Consider the following 27,617-nt stretch of genomic DNA (forward strand, 5'->3'; position numbering starts at 1 on the left):
TTAACGCTACCTCGCTAATGCGGGAAATGGCGAATAGTATAAAAAAAAAATATATCGATATATATATATATATATATATATATATATATATATATATATATATATATATATATATATATATATATACTCTTTTATTTCTCTTATTTTCTGATACGTAATCTCACAGTATGATTGTATAGCGAGGCACCAAAGGAAGGATGATACATAGATAAAATATCAACAACTTTATCATTGTTTATTGATTAGTCATACAAAATCCTGAGTTCATACCAAATATAGATGAGTATACACTTGTGTAGACCAGGTAGATCAACTCCACACAACTCTCACTGTGGTTTACATTTACTATACATGAAGTTCTCATAATAGTTTACATTAGTTGGAGCAAGTTCTTATAAGGTTTTACCTCACATACAGAAAGGTCTCACAAAAGTTTAACCTCACATAAAGTAGTTCTCATTTTGGTTTACCTCACATAAAGTAGTTCTCATTTTGGTTTACCTCACTCAAAGGAAGGTCTCACAATGGTATACCTTAAATAAAGATGTTCTCATATTGGAATACATCATTCGAAGGAACTTCTCATAATGGTTGACCTTATATGAGACAAGGTTTCCATAATAGTTTACAATACATACGGGAAATTCTCATAGACTGAGTATGTAGTGAAGTGTGCTTGGTAAGGTCTTACAATCTATGTTATGTATAATGCACACCTTTAATGGAGCTGTATAATGCATCGTGCCATATGCTGTTGTATTGTGCATACCCTTGTTGTATAATGTATAACGCATAGAGACCTTAGAACTTTATATTGTATCATAAATCATTTTGTTGTATCATGTATACAGAATATTTCATACAACCTCTTGCTGTATCTTGTATACTGTAAGAAAATCATAGACCTTGAGTGTATCATAAATTCTCTAATTGTATTTTGTATGCTGTATAAAGATCATAGAACTGTATTATGTGTCATATATTCTCTAGTTGTATTAGCTTGCTCCGACGAGATCACGGATGTGTATATCATATACAATTTTGTTGTATTACATTTACTCTATTTCCATCTCATACCTTTATAATGGTATATTGCATTTTTGTATTGTATGCAGTGTATATTGTGCAGAGACCTGCATAATACATCATGAGCTCGATCATTTACAGTGTATGGCATAATGTGTCATACATTCCCAATCTGTATTATATACACTGTATTATTCATAAAGACTTGCATTGTATAATGCATCTTAAACTCTTAATTATATCTATGTACAGTGTCTGAAAATATATACATTTATATCAAACATGAATACAGGGATATAGTGTATTATGTACAGCATAGGTGTATTAAACTTGTATGATGCATCATACACTTTGTACAATACAAAGTGAACTTCATCTACCTTATCAAAGAGGTCATCTGAGAGTAATCCCAAAATACTGTATGATATTTTGAGACTTCTTAACTTTCGTCTGATCTATCTATTACAGGAAAGTTGGCAGACTGTGTTTATCACCCTTGATAATATAACTGAAAATTAAGGTGTTGTATAGTGCTATGACGTCAGAGCATGCTAAGGAACGTAAGGTTTTATGTCACATCATTTTAGGAAATGAGTTTAACCTTAATGAGCTGTGGTACCATAAGCCAGAAACTCCTGTCTCGATACATCTCCACAGAAAAAAAATTTCTTTCACTGCCAAATTTTTAACGAAATCAAAAAAGGGGTAAAGTTATATATGTATATATATATATATATATATATATATATATATATATATATATATATATATATATATATATATATATATACTTGGTCGTGTGTCGTAGGGAGAACAACTTTCCCAGCTGTTTTTGTAGAACCTGGCGGATGGTTCACTATCATTCTTGTCTTCCCAACTTAGTGTCTTGTCCATTAATCATATCATATTCTCACATCTTATAATATTTCAAGATATGATTTATATTCACATTTCCATAATCTTTATAAATAGATCGATAGGACCCGAACTAAATGATGGCTCTACGAACTTTGTTATAAGTTTAGGTTGAGCAGCAAAATATAATCTTTCCTCCCACGAAGTAAGTAGAGTCTTATGATGAAAAGGTCACTAAACAGAAGCTGGAGACTAGGTTAAGTTGACTTCTGGCCAGCTGTGACTACACCAGCTGGTCATGTTGCTTGCACACACAAGCAAACCACTCAATCATAATTGGTGTTATTTCATGATATTTTTGCCTGTGGTTTTTAATATCTGATATGTTTCCTCTATTAGTTTTTGCCTTTATTAAATCTTTCTTCATTTCCGAGGTTCATATTTATGTTCTTTGGTTATTTAGTATTTACCATGTTCTTAAGGTCAGTGAATATGTTTTCCTTAGTATGTTTATATTTTCGTTTCATTATATTAATTTCCTGTTAATAATTTATATTTTATATATATACCTGTCATATATATATATATTTTTTTCCCTTTTTGCACCATCAATATATTTATAGTGGCAACAACTTTTAAAACTTTTCACATTACGGTCATAATTCTGAAAAATGCTCTCAGTCCAATATTATTTATAGGAACAATTGCTTAACTTATTCTTACTTAAGTGACCTTATCTTACTTCCCTGGAGACTATCTATTTTTTTCTTTGTACGTGAACCAGACAAGTTCCAGGCTTCTGAGATGCCCTCAGGTAAACAGGTCATTGACCAGATGACCAGTTAATTCAGGGTTACGACGCTAGTGATGGTGATGACCCTGGAAAAATCAACAGGTCAAGGCAGGTCAGACCTGGCTTGGTCAGGTCAGGGAAGTGAATCTGACAGTACTGGAAACATAAAAGTGAATTTCCTCTCTTTGATTCTGTTATGTGATTATATTATTTCCATTTTCAAAGCCCACAATTTCTTCTCTCCATTGTATTTTACTTTGTTACAACAAGTGAGTTTGTTGTATATTGTCATCTCAGCTAATCCAGTACAGTGTGTGTGTGTGTGTGTGTGTGTGTGTGTGTGTGTGTGCGTGTGTGTGTGCGTGTGTGTGTGTGTGTGTGTGTGTGTGTGTGCAAATGTTCCTGTCATCTTCCAAGACCTGTTCAGAATGCCGGGCTCGTCCCTCACACACGAGTTTCTTCGTGTGAGTTTGTCATATTTCATCCAAAACGCAGACACAACAACAAGAGCAAATGTACATAAACCATTTCTGGTGATGACACAGCTGACTTTTAGTGAAACAAATGTTTAACCAACAATATCTTACAAACAATAGCAAACAATGTCTAACGCACAGACGGTGACAACAATAATTCATAAACAATAGCAAACAATATCTCTGTATCTCTTCTACAAACTCTGGGTGTCTTTGTTTGTTGTTTGTCTCCTCATTCAGGTCTTGTGCATCCTCATGTCATACTCATGAGATTGAGAGATGATTGAGATCATGAGAGATGAGAGATAAGAAGACATTACCACCTCCACTCCAACTTTGAATAAGAGACAAGAAAAGAGATGAATGGAATGAGAGAGAGAGAGAGAGAGAGAGAGAGAGAGAGAGAGAGAGAGAGAGAGAGAGAGAGAGAGAGAGAGAGATAGTGAAGTGAGAGAGCTGGGAGTTTGTTATGAGGTATCTGAAGTGAGAGGTAATTTAGATATATAGTGTTAGACATTTGTATATCAACAGCTGAAGTACTAACGAAGTAGGTGAGAGCTGGTCTTTAATAATGGATGAGAGAAAAGTTGGGAGAGAGCGAGAAAAATGAGGCATCCTGGCAACAGGTGAGAGAAGTAGAGTGAGAGAGGAGAGTGAGGAGGAAGGTAGTGGGAGAAGCAAGTGAGAGATAAAGGGAGCGAGTGAGAGGATGGGATAGAGTGAGAAAACACGAGCAGGATAGGAGAGGGAAGAGCGTGAAACATGTAAGTAAATATAGATAAAGATGAGGGTAATGTTTACCCAACACAGGATCTGGATGTAACCAAGAGAGAGAGAAAAATGTTGAATGTTTAGTAGAGTGAATATATGAAGTGAAAGACAAGAGAATAGAGTTAGATAACGTATCTTACATGAACGGGAGGTGGACGAAGGATAACAGAGACCAATTAAGGAGCACGACAGGTGACCAATTAAGGAGCAGGACAGGTGAGCAATCTGGTCTTTAAAGTATTTAAGGCGAAAGATTTTAAGGGAAGAGCGTAAGGAGTAGGTCTCTTTAGCTAGGATAATAATGGTGATACAAACATACATGTGAGGGAGAGGGAGTCTACAGCCCTGAGATGAGGATGTAGAATATAGGCCTAATAAGAGGGGCAAATAGGAGTGAGGAAGAGGAAGACTGAGCAAGATGTGAGGAATACAGAGTAATATTAGCGGCAGCAGACATGGAAGGACCGTCAGCGGCGTAACTCCCACAGAAGAACTGGTGACATTCAACCCTCCCTGTTGAATAGCAGCCTCTTGCTCCCCTGCTGCAGGGAAAAACAGGAGGGAATCCAAACAATTAAAATAGATCGTGTAATGAATATACATTCATAAATCATACCGAATATATACATACATAGAAATATGCAATGTATTCATATATATAGATATATATGTAGCCATTTTGTAAAATTTTTCGTTGTTTGTTAGAGAGAGAGATAGAGATAGATAGATAGATAGATAGATAGAGAGAGAGAGAGAGAGAGAGAGAGAGAGAGAGAGAGAGAGAGAGAGAGAGAGAGAGAGAGAGAGAGAGAGAGAGAGACTCAGGAGTCACCTTGCTGGACGTGGACCCTGACAGAGGCTGGGTGAGACCCGCTGGGAACACAAGAATACATGCCCGAGTCTTGTATTCCCACAGTCTCCACTATCAGGCGAGCGGTCGTCTCCCCTCGCTCGTGGTCGATCTGAGGGGGGGGAGAAGAGGGGAGAGAGGGAGAGTTAATGGAGGCTGACGATACATGTTGGTGGTTGATAATGGTCATGTGTAGTTTGGGGTAAGGGGGAGAGTCTTGGAGTTAAGGGGGAGGTGGGTCTTGTTAAGTAAAGGTGATATTTTCCTGTTATGGGTCATGTGTAAGGGTTGTTTTGTGGTTAGAAGCGTCTTGTGCTAATTATGGATCAAGTTTAGTGGTTAGTGGTGGTTAGTGGCCATTTGTCCTAGCTAATGGTCGACCTCTGATGGTACAACAAGTCAGTATGTGACCTAAATGTGACGGTACCCCACTGGGGAAACGAGGTACACATCTTGGTACTCCTGGCGGTACGTACCTTAAGCTTGATCCCTCCCCTGGGGGAGGTGTAGTCGATCATCCTGGTGTCGTGGTACCAGTACACCAGGGTCGACGGCCCGAATGATGACGTAACGAGGCACGAGAGGGTCAGCGAGGAACCCTCCTCAATGTACCGCTCACGCGGACCCAGGATCTCTACGCGCAGGTGGCCTGTGTTGTGAAGATAGTGATGATGATAGTGATTTCAGTAGTGATGATAGTGATGATGATAGTGATGATGGTAGTGATGTCAGTAGTGATGATAGTGATGATGGTAGTGATGTCAGCAGTCGAGACAGTGAATGATAGTGATGCCAATAGAAAATATGGTGATAATGACGTTATTAGTAGAAATAATGGAAATGAAAGGTACACTAACAGTGAAGATAGTAACAGCAATATCATTATCAGTATCAAAGATAACGATAAAGATATTGATATTCTTGCCATTCTCACACATACAATGAAAACACTGGTCAGTAACATAGATATAAGGCACAAGACTTATTCAAAATAATGCAAATCACTAATAATGACTCACTGTCTTCCCAATACGCTAGGGTTAATGGAACAGTTAATCACTTCTCTCAGAGATTATCTATAAGGATTATGACATTTAATTCCTGCATCGAACGGGAGAGTATCAGAGGCCACCACTTCGCTATATCCTTCCCCGCCACCATAGCTTCTCAAAGGCATAAACGAGAAGGACTAACGAGGTAACGATCGTTTGATTACCCATATGTAACAATGAAAAAATGATTCCATTCCTTGTGTCAATTTCTCCACCATCCTTCCTCCCCACATCATTCCCAGTTCCACTCCGGTCACCCCAGTTGCATTCCGGTTATTCCAGTTGCATTCCGGTCATCCCACTTGCATTCTTATCGCCTCAGTTACATTCCGTTCATCCCAGCTTCCTTCTCACCATCCCAGTTGCATTCCGTTGTTTCACTTTCCTTTTCCCAGATTCATTCCAACCATCACAGTTTCATTCCAGCCACTACAGTCCCGTTCCCATCATCTCAGGTCCAATCTAGTCAATACCACTCTATTCCAGTCTTCGTATCACATGTCGTTGATCTGTTTCTTTTGTTTTCGTTACTTGTTCCTCCCGTCTGTCCCACCTCAATTAGACCCTCCTATCCCCTGGTGTTTCTGTTCCATACTACATATTCATGTCGAACCATCCAAGATGCTTTTATGTCACCGTCTCTCTTAACCTCTATCCATCCTTTCCGGTCTCTACGATCCTTCTTATTCGGTTCTAAGTAACAGTTTCTGGTCCTTTGTGGTGATCTGGACGATTTCTTTATAGTCCTTCTGCGAATTTTTTCTTTCAGATGTCGCATAAAAACTTTAGCCACAGCTAACGTCTTTTGGCGCAATTAGTTCCTGTATGATCATGTGGGATTTTCCTGTATGTAACCGTATGACTTTCTATCACATTCTCAGTTATGTATATCACCCTCTGAGCCACCTTTCTATGTCGCCTGATGTGTGTCCTAGGGCGTCTATGCTTTCCTCAAACTCACCTTGAAAATTGTAACACTGTTTCTACATTCTCTTTAGGGCTCCGCAAAGGCTCTACCTGTCCTCCAAGCTCTTCAAACCCTCCAAATCCTCTAGAGCCTCTCTCCTGGTGAGGTCTTACAATGCCTCATTCTTGGCGAAGTCTTTCATCTTGGAGTGTTTGTGTCTGCCATCTTTTCTGGGTTGTCCTGACGTTATTTATACAGCTGTGTGTCTCCCTGCCAGCGCCCTCTGTGATCACTTGCTATCTCCTAACACCTCCCGATGACCTCATTGTATAGATCACCTTCTTCCTTATCTCTGAACTATATCGTTTCTCGTTTTCTTCTCTATTCCTTGTCTCTTCGAGAATTTCTGCAGTTTCTCTTCAGCCAAATGACCCGGGCGAGTAAGAATATAAGCCAAGAATAACCAACTCTGCTTTTCTTAAAGCGAAAAGGACAATTGATGCCAACGTAAAGATACACAAGAATGGGCTGGAAAGGGAAGGAAAACGAGGAATGAGTGACAAGGAAGGTCTTAGAAAACGGGGTTACAGGAGACCGTTGCGCTAGTCCTGGACTTACACACCTTCATCTCTTAATTCCTCCAACATCCTGGCCTTATCATACAGCCAAATGTGATTATCATAAATGATAACAAGTTACAGTTCGGCTTTCATAACTGATAACAAATTGCGGCTCTTTTACCATAACTGACCATCACTTAAAGTTCGCTCAGTAATTTCTAGGTAACTTGACCCTCGTGTTCAACAGTAACTTGTGTCAAAGTTCATATCTTTGTTATAAGTTTTCCAATGACAGAGTTTATGAGAAAGCTGGCAAGATGAAGTAAATAAGAGAAGAAAAGAAAACTGTAACAAAACTAACAACCTCAGCGACGCTTTCATAGGCCCCCGCCCAAGGTCGAGCATGGCATGGGCTAGCAAGGTAGCGTCAAGAACCCATGGATCAGGGGAACTGCTAGACTCAAGGATCAGGGTGGTCGAACCCACGTACTGGAGAAGCTGGCTTGCCTGGCCCAGTGTGCCTCGTGTGCCACATGAAAGTTTAATCCTCATCACCCTCACACGCTCAAACACTGGGAGCTGATCTCTTGTGTTCCATGTATTACGTGAAGGTTTTGTGTTGCCTTACCGTCCCTGGTGGAGGCTGTGTTGTTGGCGACGAACACCTTGGTCTTCCTGACGCTGATGGGCTGGGACGAGTCTGCCAAACAAGAGACAAAAGGAAATGTTTTAGTATCTGTCAACTTACAGCATGACTCACATCTGAAGAGAGAATGTCTTAGTCATGATGACCATTATACCCAGGACGTACACCATCAACATGGTATACTAGAACATATACACATACCTGTTTCATGTTTAACAAACAGACGATTGATATCAATGGAAAATCAATACCCATGTCTCGCTGAATCAGCGTGCATGAGACAGTGATCAGCGTGCATGAGACAGTGAATCATTTTCCCTCCCTAATATTCATGCCATTTTTTCCGTCAAAATAACTTTTTTTCACATGTGGTCAACATTTTTATCATTAATACATAGATTACGTCAGACAGAACATGATCATTGAATAACCTTCCCACGTCTCTCTCTCTCTCTCTCTCTCTCTCTCTCTCTCTCTCTCTCTCTCTCTCTCTCTCTCTCTCTTTCAGAGGCCACATCTCTATAATAACCCGGCATCACCGCCCTCCATCTTGCTGACACACGCTCCATCATGCCCTAAAGGGAAGAAAAGGCCCCCCTAAATGGCCCCATGAACATGTTTCCATAGGGGACTTTTATCAATGTCCAACTTTGTAGCCCATTTTCCAGACCGTATGGACGACTTAGCGTATATGTCCTCCCCCACCACAAGACAGGTGTTCGGGATAAGGGGTCTCCTCCCACACAAAGAACTCGAAGACGTTTTGAAATATTTCCTCGCCAGCTTCCATGATCGCCAGCTTCCATGATCGCCAGCTTCCATGATCGGCCATGATGATAAATATTACGACGTGGGGTTAACGGTGGGGAATATGTGTCGTTCTCTGTACTGAAAGTTAAGGTGTCTGCCTGGGCTGGCTTCACACACACACACACACACACACACACACACACGCACACACACACACACAAGTATGAATATGTACATGTGTATCTATGTGTGTATGTCTGTATATGTATGTGTATATATGTATGTGTATATGTTGATATGTATATGTATATGTGCATGTATGGGAGTTTATGTATATGAGTGAATGGGTCACTCTACGTCTGTTTCCTAGCGCTACCTCGCTTAACAGTGATCAACTAATATATATATATATATATATATATATATATATATATATATATATATATATATATATATATATATATATATATATATATATATGCCACAGGGACAATTTTCTCCAACTATCTAGTCAAATTTGTCGTCAATTTTACTCCCTTCTCCATTCTGGTGGTCTGACCTGATCCTTGGCGTCGTTAAGAAGGAGACGAAATCCTTCAGTAGCGCCCAGCCAGCGAGCAAATTGGATATATGACACTCCTGTATCCTTGACACTGGTGCCAAGAGGCTGCACCAGGTGCCAGGCATTGCTTTGCCTCCTTCTGCTCAAATGGTGAAGTGTTTCAGAAGGATGAACGTAACTTATTTTGCTGCAGACCTTCGCTGTCTTACATCTTCCTCCAGTTACAGCAAATGGTTTGGCCTATTCTTAGATGCGTTCGAGTACTGTGGCATTTTGCAAGTGCACGAGTAAGAGGATATAAGCCACAAACATTGTAACTTATAATTGGTTCAAATGCTTTATCATATCAATGATAATCCGCCTTTTTTTTTTCCAGATTAATTTGAATTGCCTATAGAACAAATACACTCGCTTGCTTCAAAATGATTTTGACCGGCTATTTACATCAAAATAATATGGCATATTTCAGTCCAGGTTTTGCTTTAATCTCCTTCTGTCATCTGTGATGGTGATCGCTACAAGCTGTTTTATAAATAGGGCAGCCTAATATACAATGAAATGTTCAACACTGGATCGTGAAAATGACTTTTGATGTGATGAAACAAACTGCATAAAAATGAATTATATGACTTGCGTTATAATCATAATGTAATTAGATAGCTTTAACGCCATTAGTTATGAAGTATCATGAAATTCTTTTTAGGATTATTGATGAAATGAAATAGAAGGATTAGAAACTCTCTCCGTTCACTAGTGCTAATAATTTCTAATTGTCTTCAGCAGATATTCCCAACAAACGCTGCTAATGGAACTTGTATTTTCTTTCGTACTTGTTTGTCGTTTCCCACGTTAGCGAGGTAGGGCCTAGAACAAACTAAGAAAGGCCACATACGCTCACATCCATTCTCGAGCCGTCATGTGTAATGCACCGAAACCACAGCTCTCTATCCACATCCAGGCCCCACAAACCTTTCCATAGTTTTCTTTGGCCGCTTCACATGTCCTGATTGAGCCCACTGACAGCACGTCGCCCCTTGTATATCATATAGTTCCAATTCGCTCTATCCCATGAATTGGAATATGTGACATTGAAAGTATTTTATCTAAAACCAACTAGATGTAACCAGATCTTTTCCTGTTTGATAGACTTACAAGTGAGAATAAACCCTCATAGCTAGATAGAAAACAAACAAACAAACAAACAAACTTGGCATCAATACTCTGAAAATCTTTAAAAGACTGTGATAGATTTTATGAAAATATCTCAGAAATGTTACACACACACACACACACACACACACACACACACACACACACACACACACACACACATCCTAAAACGTCCTACGCTCAATAACAGGCTGGGCAATTTTGCACTCTCGCTCTTCTGGACATATCGAAAAATCCACTCTTAACTCGACGCACTTAAGACGACCTACAGAAACGACAGATCGATCTTCAGGCTCGACAACTCCGCTGTCATGCACTCTGTATGTCGACAGGGTTGACTACAACAACAGAGAAGAACGTAGAACTTAGAAAGTCGACAGGGCTGACTACAACAGCAGAGAAGAACGTAGAACTTAGAAAGTCGACAGGGCTGACTACAACAGCAGAGAAGAACGTAGAACTTAGAAAGTCGACAGGGCTGACTACAACAGCAGAGAAGAACGTAGAACTTAGAAAGTAACGCATTACTTTACAGTGTTATGTTTCTGACGGAGATATTTTGATATTACCAGATGTGGATCTGTGTTGTCCAGAGCACACTGTACTTTCAGTCCTGAAAGTTTATCAGAAGTGTAAATCATAGAGTAATTCATAACACGAAATGCATTTCGGTGATTGTTTTCATTCATTTGATATCTGAACTCATAACAGATATTGCTTGTTGATCTCTATAAAGTTTTTAGTTATTAGGAGACACGCTCTCTCTCTCTCTCTCTCTCTCTCTCTCTCTCTCTCTCTCTCTCTCTCTCTCTCTCTCTCGGGGTTCCCTCAGCACTACCTGACGAATGATTCTACGAAAGGAAGATGTTATCAACGTGAATTATACACCTCCTCTCTTCTCGAGCCTCCTCGTTAATGTCTGTATACCAGATGATCCAGGGACATACATACTATACCGCCATTTCTATACCCTGGTAGCTATGTTTGAAAGTCGATATAGATAGAATGAAGACAGTTACTCTACTATAGTTGGCTATAATTGCTATATTTCTGATCTATGGTTTAACCAAAGAAATCTAAACAGGATTTTCCCTTCCTCCGCTGCATTACTAGAAGGTTTATGTCTGGGTTTAGTTTACTGATACACTTATGTTGTCAAAGGATTAACGTGTTTCCACTGCATACGTCTGGCATCGAAGTATCGACCTGGCTATTGATGTAAACACGAGGCAATTTGCTGGTGTTGGGGAAGCCATTAACATTCCTGGCAGAAAAATCGTATTGGCTGAGCCACTTCATACATGGCTCTCTCAGCTCCTGTGTTTACGTCATTCCCAGCTCTCTCAGCTCCTGTGTCTACGTCATACCCAGCTCTCTCAGCTCCTGTGTCTGCGTCATAACCAGCTCTCTCAGCTCCTGTGTCTGCGTCTTAACCAGCTCTCTCAGCTCCTGTGTCTGCGTCATTCCCAGCTCTCTCAGCTCCTGTGTCTGCGTCATAACCAGCTCTCTCAGCTCCTGTGTCTACGTCATACCCAGCTGTCTCAGCTCCTTTGTGTACGTCATACCTAGCTCTCTCAGCTCAGGAGGTGACCTGAACTAACCAAGAGCAAAACAAATGGACTGACTCAGCGGACAACACCACCATCGTCTCAGCTGCTGGTCTCAGCTAGTGACGTAATCTACAACCAGATGAACGAGGCCCTTACACCCACACCAGCTTGACCTCGCAAGCTAATACACGCTCGTTAGCTGAGCTGATCTTATGACGGGAGGCAGCAGCGAGGGGATGTGAACACCAGGACGACAGCTACAAAGTTCTACACCAGCTACAGGAGGAGTGAGGTAAGACCTACAGAAAGCCATCCTGTATGATCCCGTCCTGGGAGGGGGGGGGTTACTGGTGGTACTGTATCCGGCTGTAATAACTACAGCAGCCTCGTGGAGCAGGTTACAGTGATGTGTGTTACAGTAAGGAGACACCAGGAGGCAAGTGGGTGTTTACTTTGCGACCTGTCTTTCCTGTAAGCGCGCACGAGCGCGTGTGTGTGTGTGAGTGAGTGTGTGGTGTGGTGTGTGTGTGTGGTGTGTGTGTGTGGTGTGGTGTGGTGTGTGTGTGTGTGTGTGTGCCTGTGTATCAAGTGTAAAATATCTAAGATGTAGAAGTGTGAGTCAGTGTCTCCATCTCACACTTACTGTACACGTTGAGGGTGATGGGTCTGGAGATCTTGGGATCTGCATTCACTTGACACTCGTAGATCCCCGAGTCCCGCAGCTGAGCGTAGCGCACCACCAGAGTCCACTGGTTACTACCTGGGCTGTGCACCACCTGATGGGAGAGAAGGTTTATATATGTCTATCTATCTATCTATATATATATATATATATATATATATATATATATATATATATATATATATATATATATATATATATTCCTATGAGTCCACGGGGAAATGGAACACAAGTTCCCAAGTGCACTTTCGTGTAATAATCTCATCATCAGGGAAGATAAAAAAGAAGAAATATAACGATATTTCAAATACATTTAGTCAACCGAAAGATATATATATATATATATATATATATATATATATATATATATATATATATATATATATATATATATATATATATATATGTATAATCTATCTCCAGTTCACCACGAAGTATAATCTATATCTTCCTTCGTTGACGTCATCTTTGGCAAGGAACATATTCTGAAGTTTCCACAAGAGGATAATTAAGCTAATGAGCACAAGAGATCAAGTCCAATAATGATTTCACTTAACTCGGTTCAAATGAACCAAGGGAAAAAATTTGCATATTTTCTTGTGCTTTAATTTGCATACACACAGTCTGGGTTGCTCTTGTGAAGCCTCTGTTTCAATCATCTTTTTCCCATGTGATTTTTTTTTTTTGAGTTTTCCTTCTTTGTTTTGAGTCTCATAACCTCGTGAGGTGATGGCTCATAATGACCATGTAGGAGACGAGATCTTAAGATATATATTTTTCTTCCTTGATGATACCTTTTTCGAAGCTTTTGTTTACCTTCGCAGAAGGTACCCACTTTAAAAAATGGACGGCCCTTAACCTTGACTAGAGAGAGAGAGAGATAGAGAGAGCCACTCACCTGGAACCTGTCGTCAGCAGAGTAAGTGTGGTGACCGGTAGTGAGGATGTGTAGATCACGTCTCCGGAGCCACGTCACCTGAGCCAATAAAGAAAACGGGAAATATTAGCCAACACGAGAACGAGGCTTCGAACCCCCGAGACAAACGAACCAGCTCCACGCATCGAGGAGTGAAACTGCTCCGCCAACAGTTACTGGACTGTTTAAGACACAGTCATATAGGAAATAGGTTCATATATATTTAGTATATGAACTGGTTTAACACTCTTTGTTGAACACTCTTTGTGGGTTTATAGCATTGCTTGATGTTTTACGAATGCTTGATTTAATTCCCGAATTAATTATTCTGACAAGATTGGTAACTGAGACCAAATGTTGCCAGTCATAAGGTCTCTGGAAATGATAATATAAATCATAGGATTTTTCATTTTTCACTTGAGTCCTTATCTACTCCTTATCTGTTTCTTGTTTGATCCTTATCTAGTCCTTATCTGGTCCTTGTCTGGTCCTTATCTAACCCTTATCTTGATTCTTATCAGCTCTCTACGTCAGCAACGTTTGGACAAGTACATGATTCTCAAGAGACTTCGTTATGTAAACAATTATGGAACTATAAAGCTAGATAGACGTAATCGTGTCTATAACATGGGAATCTATATCGTCTATATAAATCTTACGGATCTAAATTGGACACGATTCGAAATGACATTTATGTAAGATGAAGATGGTAATGTGTGGGGAAATAGGGGATTATGTGTGGCAACCGTATGTTGGTAATTACCAATTTGAGCTTTACTGATTACTTATATGGGAGTACCACACTCGTTGGGCACTATCTCTTAAACCATCATTAGTATCATACAACCTTTTAATCCTTTTTATGCTTTCCTCATAAAACAGTTTTATAACCCAGTTTATTCCACTGGTCCACCACACTATACTGTACATGTGCTGTTCTTCATCTTATAATTTTCTTGTTCTGTTTCGTGTTAAGTCTTCTAGTTGTTTTCTCTCTGAATCTTTCATGTTATATCATGTGTTTATTCTCTCTCTCAATTTTTCAGACTCAATCACAGTTAAACTCACCAATCTGGTTTAGATTCTCAAAGGTCGTGATCAGGTCACCCCTTACTCTTCTTGCTTCCATGGCTGACAAATCTGAGGCCTCTAACTTTTCGTTGCGACACATCTTTCTTTGTTCTGATACCATCATCATTATCTTGTCTAGACTCTGTTAGTTGTTTGAACACCTTCAGGTTTGGTGACCAACTGGTGAGGCATTCTAGTTTAGACCTTATGTTGGATGTGGACAACTTGCTACATATTTCCTCGTACATTTACTTCATTTCACATATTTGCCAGCAGATGGTTGATCTGTTTAAATTTTCTCTCATGTCGTCCTCAAATTTATCAATTTCCTTTTTATACCTATTCATGAGTTTGTTGATAATGCTAGTCAATGACTATTGGCCTTTCATCTATATATTAATGGTATACTCAGGAGAAGTAACAATATTTTTCCCCATATTAAATCAGGAAATATAAATCCTGCCACTTTCAGCACTTTTTATGATATTGCCAACTACAGCTCCATCATTTGCATGTAATCCCCCAGTAAAATTATAATCTTCTATTTACCCAGCCATAAATATCTGTTAAAATGTAATTATCAGATTATGTAGTTTCTTAACTTTAGCCTACAGGCCAAAAATTTAACACGTTAAAATCCATGAGGGTAGGCTAACTAAATATATAAATTGATAATAAGGTGCAAACTCCTTTGGTAATTCAATTTAACAGATCCCCTTTCCCTTCGTACGTTGATGCAATTAGCATATGATAACGGGAGCCAAAGGTTTCACACCTTCAAAGTAACGAAGAAAAGGAGAAGCCCATATACATATATATATATATATATATATATATATATATATATATATATATATATATATATATATATATATATATATATGTGTGTGTGTGTGTGTGTGTGTGTGTGTGTGTGTGTGTGTGTGTATCAGTAATTGTGCTCAGGTATTTCATTTTGTATCTAGTTTAGTTATATTTTCATAATCTTTCATTGTTATTCTTTGCCTTGCATATATGACAATAATCACATTGGAAATGAATAATGTTATATACACTATGTATTCGGTGAAATACTGATATATGCGTACACTGTATCTTTTTTTTTTTTTTTTTTTTATACTTTGTCGCCGTCTCCCGCGTTTGCGAGGTAGCGCAAGGAAACAGACGAAAGAAATGGCCCAACCCCCCCCCCCCCCATACACATGTACATACACACGTCCACACACGCAAATATACATACCTACACAGCTTTCCATGGTTTACCCCAGACGCTTCACATGCCTTGCTTCAATCCACTGACAGCACGTCAACCCCTGTATACCACATGACTCCAATTCACTCTATTTCTTGCCCTCCTTTCACCCTCCTGCATGTTCAGGCCCCGATCACACAAAATCTTTTTCACTCCATCTTTCCACCTCCAATTTGGTCTCCCTCTTCTCCTTGTTCCCTCCACCTCCGACACATATATCCTCTTGGTCAATCTCTCCTCACTCATTCTCTCCATGTGCCCAAACCATTTCAAAACACCCTCTTCTGCTCTCTCAACCACGCTCTTTTTATTTCCACACATCTCTCTTACCCTTACGTTACTTACTCGATCAAACCACCTCACACCACACATTGTCCTCAAACATCTCATTTCCAGCACATCCATCCTCCTGCGCACATCTCTATCCATAGCCCACGCCTCGCAACCATACAACATTGTTGGAACCACTATTCCCTCAAACATACCCATTTTTGCTTTCCGAGATAGTGTTCTCGACTTCCACACATTTTTCAAGGCTCCCAAAATTTTCGCCCCCTCCCCCACCCTATGATCCACTTCCGCTTCCATGGTTCCATCCGCTGACAGATCCACTCCCAGATATCTAAAACACTTCACTTCCTCCAGTTTTTCTCCATTCAAACTCACCTCCCAATTGACTTGACCCTCACCCCTACTGTACCTAATAACCTTGCTCTTATTCACATTTACTCTCAACTTTCTTCTTCCACACACTTTACCAAACTCAGTCACCAGCTTCTGCAGTTTCTCACATGAATCAGCCACCAGCGCTGTATCATCAGCGAACAACAACTGACTCACTTCCCAAGCTCTCTCATCCCCAACAGACTTCATACTTGCCCCTCTTTCCAGGACTCTTGCATTTACCTCCCTTACAACCCCATCCATAAACAAATTAAACAACCATGGAGACATCACACACCCCTGCCGCAAACCTACATTCACTGAGAACCAATCACTTTCCTCTCTTCCTACACGTACACATGCCTTACATCCTCGATAAAAACTTTTCACTGCTTCTAACAACTTGCCTCCCACACCATATATTCTTAATACCTTCCACAGAGCATCTCTATCAACTCTATCATATGCCTTCTCCAGATCCATAAATGCTACATACAAATCCATTTGCTTTTCTAAGTATTTCTCACATACATTCTTCAAAGCAAACACCTGATCCACACATCCTCTACCACTTCTGAAACCGCACTGCTCTTCCCCAATCTGATGCTCTGTACATGCCTTCACCCTCTCAATCAATACCCTCCCATATAATTTACCAGGAATACTCAACAAACTTATACCTCTGTAATTTGAGCACTCACTCTTATCCCCTTTGCCTTTGTACAATGGCACTATGCACGCATTCCGCCAATCCTCAGGCACCTCACCATGAGTCATACATACATTAAATAACCTTACCAACCAGTCAACAATACAGTCACCCCCTTTCTTAATAAATTCCACAGCAATACCATCCAAACCTGCTGCCTTGCCGGCTTTCATCTTCCGCAAAGCTTTTACTACCTCTTCTCTGTTTACCAAATCATTTTCCCTAACCCTCTCACTTTGCACACCACCTCGACCAAAACACCCTATATCTGCCACTCTGTCATCAGACACATTCAACAAACCTTCAAAATACTCATTCCATCTCCTTCTCACATCACCGCTACTTGTTATCACCTCCCCATTTACGCCCTTCACTGAAGTTCCCATTTGCTCCCTTGTCTTACGCACCCTATTTACCTCCTTCCAGAACATCTTTTCATTTTCCCTAAAATTTACTGATAGTCTCTCACCCCAACTCTCATTTGCCCTTTTTTTCACCTCTTGCACCTTTCTCTTGACCTCCTGTCTCTTTCTTTTATACTTCTCCCACTCAATTGCATTTTTTCCCTGCAAAAATCGTCCAAATGCCTCTCTCTTCTCTTTCACTAATACTCTCACTTCTTCATCCCACCACTCACTACCCTTTCTAAACAGCCCACCTCCCACTCTTCTCATGCCACAAGCATCTTTTGCGCAATCCATCACTGATTCCCTAAATACATCCCATTCCTCCCCCACTCCCCTTACTTCCATTGTTCTCACCTTTTTCCATTCTGTACACAGTCTCTCCTGGTACTTCCCCACACAGGTCTCCTTCCCAAGCTCACTTACTCTCACCACCTTCTTCACCCCAACATTCACTCCTCTTTTCTGAAAACCCATACTAATCTTCACCTTAGCCTCCACAAGATAATGATCAGACATCCCTCCAGTTGCACCTCTCAGCACATTAACATCCAAAAGTCTCTCTTTCGCACGCCTGTCAATTAACACGTAATCCAATAACGCTCTCTGGCCATCTCTCCTACTTACATAAGTATACTTATGTATATCTCGCTTTTTAAACCAGGTATTCCCAATCATCAGTCCTTTTTCAGCACATAAATCTACAAGCTCTTCACCATTTCCATTTACAACACTGAACACCCCATGCATACCAATTATTCCCTCAACTGCCACATTACTCACCTTTGCATTCAAATCACCCATCACTATAACCCGGTCTCGTGCATCAAAACCGCTAACACACTCATTTAGCTGCTCCCAAAACACTTGCCTCTCATGATCTTTCTTCTCATGCCCAGGTGCATATGCACCAATAATCACCCACCTCTCTCCATCAACTTTCAACTGTATCTAAGTATTTTTTTTTTTTTTAAAAGGACACACCCTCCACCTCCACTTCTATCTATTCAAATTTTGTCGAAATTTAATTCTTTTTTCTGTGATAGAAATTTGAATATTCATATTTTTTTTCCCAGTAAAATCTCGTAACCCAAAGAGATGAAAATACTCTGCTGCCATCAGACCAAAATATCAAATGGTAAATCTTTCTTGTCTTATTGTAGCGAGTGACCCCTGGTTTGTATATACTGTATAACAAATACTTCATATACAATCTCTTCACTTTTAATATATATATATATATATATATATATATATATATATATATATATATATATATATATATATATATATAGAGTTCGTAAAGAGGATTTCTGGGGATGTATTACGTCCAGCATTTTCGACCATCATTTTTCCTATTCTTTCAGATATTTCTAGATATCTTTTATGTTTTCTGTAACATTTATTCCATCTCTTCGTCTCCAGATCTCTGACTTCTTTTCTCCACCCTCTCACTTGCGAAAATGACTCAGTATTCATGCAAGTACCATGCGCATTACTGGACTCTTGTCAACAAATCCAGGTACCAGTGCAGTCAATACACGGTGTCTGGCGACTTATGGCAACGCTTACCTTAAGTGTTGCCAAATTGTGTTTTCTTTTGAGAGTCTGACCAAACCAGAATATTCAACATTTCAGATTTTTTCCTACAGAGAATAAATCTCGTTTACTTATATATTTCCATAAACTAGAATATGACGCTTTTTTCCAATGCCTAGGGTGAATTTCTGGAGTGCTATGTGAACGTATTTTGCCTATATTGTAGATAATTGGCGATCATGACTCAATGGTAAATACAATACATTTGATTATCATTTTCCAAAATATTTGACGGATTTTGTAATGGTCCTGCAAATAAGCATATGCACATATGGTATGTTATCATGTGAACATTTTATTTATCTAGTGATATATTATCATTTTTTATCACTTTATTATCATTATCATTATCATATTTATTATTTATATCATTCATCCTCAAATGCCAATTTATAATCTAATCTTCGTGGCTGCGCTCCACGCAGTATCAGGGTAAGGTGGGCAACTTTTGGGTGTGAAGATACTTGATCCCGTCTCCTGATGGTAATTAAGCCAGGCCAAAGGTAACTTCATGCAGGCAGAGTTTGCTAACAATTAACATAATTAGGTTCAATTTAGCGTGTGTACGTAGTGATGATCAGGGACGAAACACCCGTAAACATAGCATTTTCTAAATCCTAGCTGTACACAGCATCAAGCTGGGGTCAGCTTACCCTCTCCAGTGGAAGCTAAACGTAAATAAGATAATATTGGTCAATACATTTTTTCCCCAGTAAACACCAAAAAGTATATGTCATAATTTGACGTAACTCCGTACAGGAAACTCACTCCAAGAATGATGTTTCACGCCTTCCGTCCATTTATTTAAAGCGACTAACTAGAGAAATCCATAATTTTATGATCTAACATAAATTCAACGATAGTATGTGAAAGTTACCACAATCCTGACTCCAAAATTCCTTGAAGTAAAAAATCATTTCAATATATTGATCAACATAATGATCAGTAAGTGTAGAAATTGATATGTCTTTTATCGTGAAATTTCACGTAAAAATCAAAACTAAAAAAAAAAAAAAATTCAGTTCGAGATTTCTTCAGTCAAGGTAAACAATAATCTTTAAGTCACTACGTAATTGTCACAAACAAATTATACTGTAAAATGTGTGCTAATATATTTACGAAAATATTTCACAAATGAGCAGGCAAATAATATGAATGTAATCATTCTATCGAATTTATAACCATAAAGAGATTTTTGCAATAGATCGTATTTGCATATCTGTTATTTTGCACTGCAATAGGAATAGTAATGTGTCTACAAATGAGCCAAAATATTTTGAAATAAAAAAACAAAATCATTCCATCAAACTGATAAACGACTGGATTAATTAGTTTACAAATGATAATGTTGGATAATATACATAAAGGATAAATATGATAGTGATATATGAGAATCTGTCACAGGTAATGAAAGGCTTGACAAGCCTATGTGTCAATAGATAACAGAAGTGAAGATTGATAACCTATCTATCTAAGTTAAAGGCTTGAATACCTATGGAATAATATTCTTTTGGTCGAGGACTGATGATGAAGAAGACCTGGGAAATGTATTTCTTGTGGTGGTACTCATGTGGCGGGAGATAGCAAGTATTGTGGTGGAATATATGTGGTTAGGTGGATGGCTATTGTGTACCGAGAAATACAGTATTACTGGCGCGTCATACTGGCTGGCCACCTATCTTTCGCGATGGTGGCCTGGGCTGCTGTGTTGTCCTCTGAAAATGATCTTAACTTTGTTTCTTTATGCAAATATCATAGTAAACGTCGGTGTGGTGGCTTGTGCTAGGCTTGCTTGTCTCCCTCGGGTATACTGTATGTACTGTAGCATAGCAGAGAAAAGAATATTACATTCTTATAAAGTATTGGGTTCCTAGTAGCAAAAATGGTGTCTGGTACGAGATTACTAGTTTCGAAGGAATATATTTAGGTTTAAGCAGACATTGTGGAACTTATTCTCTAACTAGGTTAGAAGGATATGATGAATATGATAAGTAATCTTGATATCTCTTAGAAAATAGACACATTTTAGCTCCGTGCGCTGCAAAAGATGTATTCCAATGTCGCCTCTTTAAACATTAGATGTGGCAGCTGAGATGCCTAACCAGGGAGAACCTGTTGTACTGCATTTTCAATGTATGCAAATTAGATGCTGTTAGGAAGAATATGCAAATATTCACAAAAAACACCTGGCCACTTTATGATGTCAATAAATATCTCTGGCACATGTCTCACTAACCATTCGTTCCGAGCAGATCTCCTCCAATGGGCTAATAGGCAATACGTCTATCAATGTGTAGAGGAGTATGATTGGTTAAGGGCTGAGCCCACACACAAGGGAGGGAGATGGAAGAAGGTGAATGTCTCACCATGAGATCTGAATAGAAGAATTATGTCCAGGGGAAGAAGGCAGGCAAGGTGCCTAAATATGCCTCGCTTGCATATAAAGGCCCTGCTCTTCTGGCTTTTTTTGTGACAATATATATATATATATATATATATATATATATATATATATATATATATATATATATATATATATATATATATATGTAAATATATATATATATATATATATATATATATATATATATATATATATATATATATATATATATATATATATATATATATATATATATATATATATATCAGATGAGTTATACCTAAATACCTAAGACTCTTTCACAGAAAATGGGCAAGGCGCGCCAAATAATGAATGAACGTTAGGTCTTCGAGCAGACACAGCTGATGATGTAAATAAACAAACTTAAATACCCTGAGCGCGCCAAGAATGAATGGATGTAAATGTCCCGTAAACACAGCTGATATCAATGAATTTAAATACCCTGAGCGCGCCAAGAATGAATGGAAGTAAATGTCCCGTAAACACAGCTGATATCAATGAATTTAAATACCCTGAGCGCGCCAAGAATGAATGGAAGTAAATGTCCCGTAAACACAGCTGATATCAATGAATTTAAATACCCTGAGCGCGCCAAGATGAATGAAATTAAAGGTCACATAAGCACAGCCGACGAAAATAAACTTAAATACCCTGAACGCGCCAAGAATGAATGAACGTACATTTTGAGTAAACACTGCTGTCATCAGCGAATTTAAATATCTGGAGACGCGCCAAGAATGAGTCAATGAACGCGTCAGATACACACAGCTGTTATCAATGAATTTAAATGTTTGGAACGCGCTTTAAATGGATATCGAGTAAAAACACTTTGTCAATGAGTTTAAATGTCAGGATTGCGCCAAAAATGAATGAACGTAGGCGTCGAGTAGAATCAACTGTCGTAAGTGAATTTAAATGTCCGGAGCGCGGTAAGAATGAGAGAACGTACGCATCAGGCAAATACAGCTGTCTTGAGTGAATTTAAATGTCCAAAGCAATCAAAGAATGAATGTGGGAGACGCGCCGGGTTTGAATGGGTGTGAATGAGTTTAAATGGCCCGACGTTAAACTGAAATGACGCGCTGCGTTTAAAGGGATGTAGGGTGGCGAATTCAGTTGTTTTAGAAGTAAACCGGGTTTAATGCGTTGTAAAGTGGCGAATTCAGTTGTTTGAGAAATAAACCTGGTTTAACGGATTGTAAAGTGGCTAATTCAATTGTTTGAGAAATAAACCTGGTTTAACGGGTTGTAAAGTGGCGAATGCAATTGTTTGAGAAATAAACCTGGTTTAACGGGTTGTAAAGTGGCGAATTAGAAGTAAACCGGGTTTAACGGGTTGTAAAGTGGCTAATTCAGTTGTTTGAGTGGCTAATTCAGTTGTTTGAGAAATAAACCTGATTTAACGGGTTATAAAGTGGCGAATTCTATTGTTTAAGAAATGAACCTGGTTTAACGGGTTGTAAAGCGGCGAATTCAGTTGTTTGAGAAATAAACCTGGTTTAACGGGTTGTAAAGCGGCGAATTCAGTTGTTTGAGAAATAAACCTGGTTTAACGGGTTGTAAAGCGGCGAATTCAGTTGTTTGAGAAATAAACCTGGTTTAACGGGTTGTAAAGCGGCGAATTCAGTTGTTTGAGAAATTAACCTGGTTTAACGGGTTGTAAAGTGGTGAATTCAATTGTTTGAGAAATAAACCTGGTTTAACTGGTTGTAAAGTGGCGAATTCAATTGTTTTAGAAATAAGCCTGGTTTAACAGGTTGCACATTGGCGAATCCAATTGTTTTAGAAATATACCTGGTTTAATGGGTTGTAAAGTGGCGAATTCAATTGTTTTAGAAATAAACCGGGTTTAACAGGTTGTAAAGTGGCGAATTCACTTATAATAGAAATAAACCGGGTTTAACAGATTGTGAAGGGGCGAATTTACTTGTTTGAGAAATAAACCGGGTTTAATGGGCTGTAGAGTGGCGAATTCAATTGTTTTAGAAATAAACCTGGTTTAACGGGTTGTAAAGTGGCGAATTCAATTGTTTGAGAATTAAACCGGGTTTAACAGGTTGTAAAGTGGCGAATTCAATTACTTTAGATATAAACCTGGTTTAACGGGTTGTAAAGTGGCGAATTCAATTGTTTGAGAAATAGACCGGGTTTAACGGGTTGTGAAGTGTCGAATTCAATTGTTCGAGAAATAAACCTGGTTTAACGGGTTGTAAACTGGCGAATTCAATTGTTTGAGAAATGAAGCTGGTTCAACAGGTTGTAAAGTGGCGAATTCAATTGTTTTAGAAATAAGTCTGGTTTAACAGGTTGCACATTGGCGAATCCAATTGTTTTAGAAATATACCTGGTTTAATGGGTTATAAAGTGGCGAATTCAATTGTTTGAGAAAGAAACCTGGTTTAACGGGTTGTAAAGTGGCGAATTCAATTGTATTAGAAGTGAACCGGGTTTAACTGGTTGTAGGGTGGCGAATTCATTTGTTTGAGAAATAACTGCTGTTGGGTAACAACATTAGTTGTTTGAGATACAATCCAGGTTTAACGAGCTGTAGGGTTTACGAGATCAGCTGTCTCAGAAGCAAGCCAGGTTTAATAGGGTTTCGGATGGCGAGATTATCTTTTCTAGACGCAGTCTGGGTTTAACAGGCGTTTGGGTAGCGGGATAATATGGTTCAAACAGATTATAGATCAGCAAAATTAAATAGTTTAGGAACAAGATTGGTTTAACGAGCTTTATGACGGCAAAATCAATTTTCTTGTATATAAACCTGGTTTATCAGGCTATGAGCCGCTCAGATCTTTTGCTCTCGGCAAATACCTGGTTTAATGGGATAAATAAAAGTGAAATCAGTTTAAAGGAATGTAAGGTTGTGAGAACAGTTGTTTTAAATGCAAATATGGTTTAACGGGTTTTAGCATGACGAGATTAGTGGATAGAGGCACAAGCCGGGTTTAACGGGGTGTAGCCAGAGAGATATGTCGCTTCAGACTTAAGGTGGGTTTAAAATGGGGGGGGGGGGTTATGAGGAAACGAGATGGTTTGTTTTCGTGAGACGAACGGGTTTAATGGGGGTTTAGGATGGTGGGGTTTACTCTAGTGATATAGCAACTCATCATTTTATGCTTTCTCATTCAATGAACTCTTGCGTTCTTCATTCAATGAACTCTTGCGTTCTTCATTCAATGAACTCTTGCGTTCTTCATTCAGCCTGGTATTCATTCTGTCATATTCATCATAACTTTCTTATACAGAGAAATTCCATATCTTTCATCAACTCATTATGGTTCATGATAATGGATGTATCTGCCTAAAGTTAATTTTTGATATGCCAATGATTTTAGTCTCCAAAAATTATCATTTTTTTCACCATTCGTATTTCTGTATTTGCTGTCAGACCGTTGCTTTGTTATAGTAAACTTCCCACCTCTGTATCCACTGCATTGCTCACTTACTGTATTGATGATTTCCCTGTCCACATCAGCTCACCTACGTCAGTCAGACTGCTGGAAAATGGTTGTTATAGTCTTTCATTCCTTTTGTTATCTGTGTATCGTATCTCACTGGTTAACTGTCAATGCACATGCAATAATTTTTCTTCAGCCTAAGTTGTTTCATGTTTTCTAATCCAAGATAATCTAAATGTGATTCATCATAATCTAAAGGGAATTCATTATAAACTAAATGTAATACACTATAATCTAAATGTAATACACTTTAATCTAAATGTAATCCATGCTTATGATAAGAAATCTTCCATCCGCCCGTAACAACAGCTGCCAAATCTTCTCTTTCTTTCATCTATGCCTAACCACACCGAGAATCTCTCTCTCTCTCTCTCTCTCTCTCTCTCTCTCTCTCTCTCTCTCTCTCTCTCTCTCTCTCTCTCTCTCTCATCTAGCCTTACTCCAAAATCTTTCAAATCCAATTTACTCCTTCAAAAAACATTTTGCCACAATTCAGCCAGATTACGTTCCTTCTTCTGGACACCTTCCTTGCATTTCCTCACAAGGAGGCTCTATATCGTCTCAATCTTCGTCCAATATTTGATTCTTTATAATTTTTTTTTTCCAAAGGCGTTCCTCAGGGAAAGCATCTCACACTATCCCCCTGCATTCTCACACCTGCTCACCCACAGGTTAAGGTTAATGGACGTGTCGTTGACAACATTGCCCAAAGGGAAACTTTCTAAGTAAAGACTTGACAAAATTGGACAGTCTTTCTAAGGACTTACCTCAGCAAAGACTGGACACAGACTAGCCAGTGCTTTCTGGATATCTTGACTTGTGGAACATGGGCAGTCATTACAGGAACCAGAGACATGACAAAGTTGGCCCACCTTTCGAGGAACAAACTTAATAAAGGGTAGACGTAATAATCAGTCCTGCTGCCAACTTACTTTAGCAAAATCTTGACCAAGTTGGCCATTATTTCGAGGGACGTAACTAAGCAAAGATGAGTCAGCTTTCTCAACCTCTCTTGAGGACATTTCTCAATAAAGACATAACAAAACTGGTGAAGCTTTCCTGGATTCGAGAACGGAAGCAATAAAGTAAGTGGGCCAATCTACTGACACACCAGACGCCAGAAAAACGACAGTAAATGTCTACTTACAAAATCACAGTAGACTGTGGAGGGATTATAGCCGCTTCCATCTCTAGTTCAGTCAAGTCTATCAGTGGATTCAAGTAGTCATCAGCCATACACACCCTTCCAACACTCCACACATCCACATATATAACACCTACCTACATATACACCAGAAAATTTCACATTTCTTTTACACAAGACTCGGCAGGGTGGCCAGATGTCATTATGGTGTGAAGTCTTATATATTCAGGCGGGATGTTCATGTCTTTGACGTCTGCTCAAAGGATACCATTATCCTCCTCCCCAGTGCACGTAAGGTTTCAGGATAAGGCTGAAGGATATTTATTTTCAGGAGGTCACGTAATGATGTATCCTAGTGTAAGGGTTGATGATTACTGGTAGGGACGAGACTCTGCTCTCAGGGTTAATAAGGTTTCTTCAAGATATATAGCGAGTTTATAATTGGGTCAATTAAGAAATTATTTGGTAATCTGCGAGGTCCAAACACGAGAGGCTTTGAAGATGATGAGAAAGTTTGTTAAGAGGAAAAATGTCTTTGATAATATTTTTCGTCTAGATTTCTGTCTGTTTTGAAAGTAATTCGCAGTCAAAGTTTGGTACACACGTCAAGTAAAATTTTCTGTAGCATTTTACAAGACTTTCAATTACACAACTCACATTCAACACTAGTCATGTCCGAGACAATGCACATTTCCTTATCTTTTTCCGCCATGCAAAATGACGAAGAAGACTGGCGGAACCTGCGCCTTCCTCCCGTCTCTGTTCAGATGCACATTCCCAAACTTTACTTTTGAGTTATTTGGATAATGTCGAAGAGAAGAGCGTCCACTGTGGAGAACAGGAGGGGAAATATTCGCCAGATGTTTGTAGGCGAGTTTTATTTTTCTTTCTTTTTTTGGGATGCTTCCGCATCGCATTCGAGTTAGATGGAATTTTTCGTATTTCCATATGCTTTGCGGAACAGCTTGGTGGACCAGATGCAAGGGGGAGGGGTGGAGTGGTGGTAGTGGTGGTGGAGAGTTGTGGTGGAGATGTTGGTGGTGGTGGTGGTGTTGGCAGTGGTGGTGGAAGACGTGGTGTCAGTGATTATGACGGGTGATATTGCTGGCTGCTGTGACACCAATGATGGAAAAATATAACACCACTGTTGTCTTATGGTGGCAATTAGATGCAGACGATGACACCAGCGTTGTCAATGGTGAATCAGTGAATAGGAGAGACGCTAGTGTTGTCAGTGATGTCAAAAGTCACAATGATTCTGGCACTGGTGGCAGCGGTGGTAGCGCGCCACAGTGGTATAAACTGCTAGGTTGGGAATGTTGGTAATGGTGGTGGCAGGCC

At 39.2% G+C, this 27,617-nt stretch overlaps 1 protein-coding gene across 2 annotated transcripts in view; it reads right to left on the reverse strand.

The window, feature by feature from the left end:
* Nucleotides 1-221: 221 nt before the first annotated feature.
* Nucleotides 222-27,617, reverse strand: part of LOC139766098 (uncharacterized) — a 44,662-nt gene continuing 17,266 nt past the window's right edge. The window contains exons 3-8 of one of the 2 annotated variants that reach the window (XM_071694256.1): nt 13,549-13,626; nt 12,612-12,744; nt 7,919-7,990; nt 5,248-5,420; nt 4,754-4,883; nt 222-4,460 (exon numbers count right to left, since the gene is read on the reverse strand). In XM_071694256.1, the coding sequence (XP_071550357.1) occupies nt 3,646-4,460; nt 4,754-4,883; nt 5,248-5,420; nt 7,919-7,990; nt 12,612-12,744; nt 13,549-13,626 (1,401 nt within the window). In that variant the 3' untranslated portion in view covers nt 222-3,645. Of the gene's footprint in view, nt 4,464-4,753; nt 4,884-5,247; nt 5,421-7,918; nt 7,991-12,611; nt 12,745-13,548; nt 13,627-27,617 lie in introns of both variants that reach the window. The other variant, XM_071694255.1, reaches the window with a different exon arrangement.

The sequence above is a fragment of the Panulirus ornatus genome, chromosome 57, assembly GCF_036320965.1.
Source record: "Panulirus ornatus isolate Po-2019 chromosome 57, ASM3632096v1, whole genome shotgun sequence".
Lineage (NCBI taxonomy): Eukaryota > Metazoa > Arthropoda > Malacostraca > Decapoda > Palinuridae > Panulirus > Panulirus ornatus.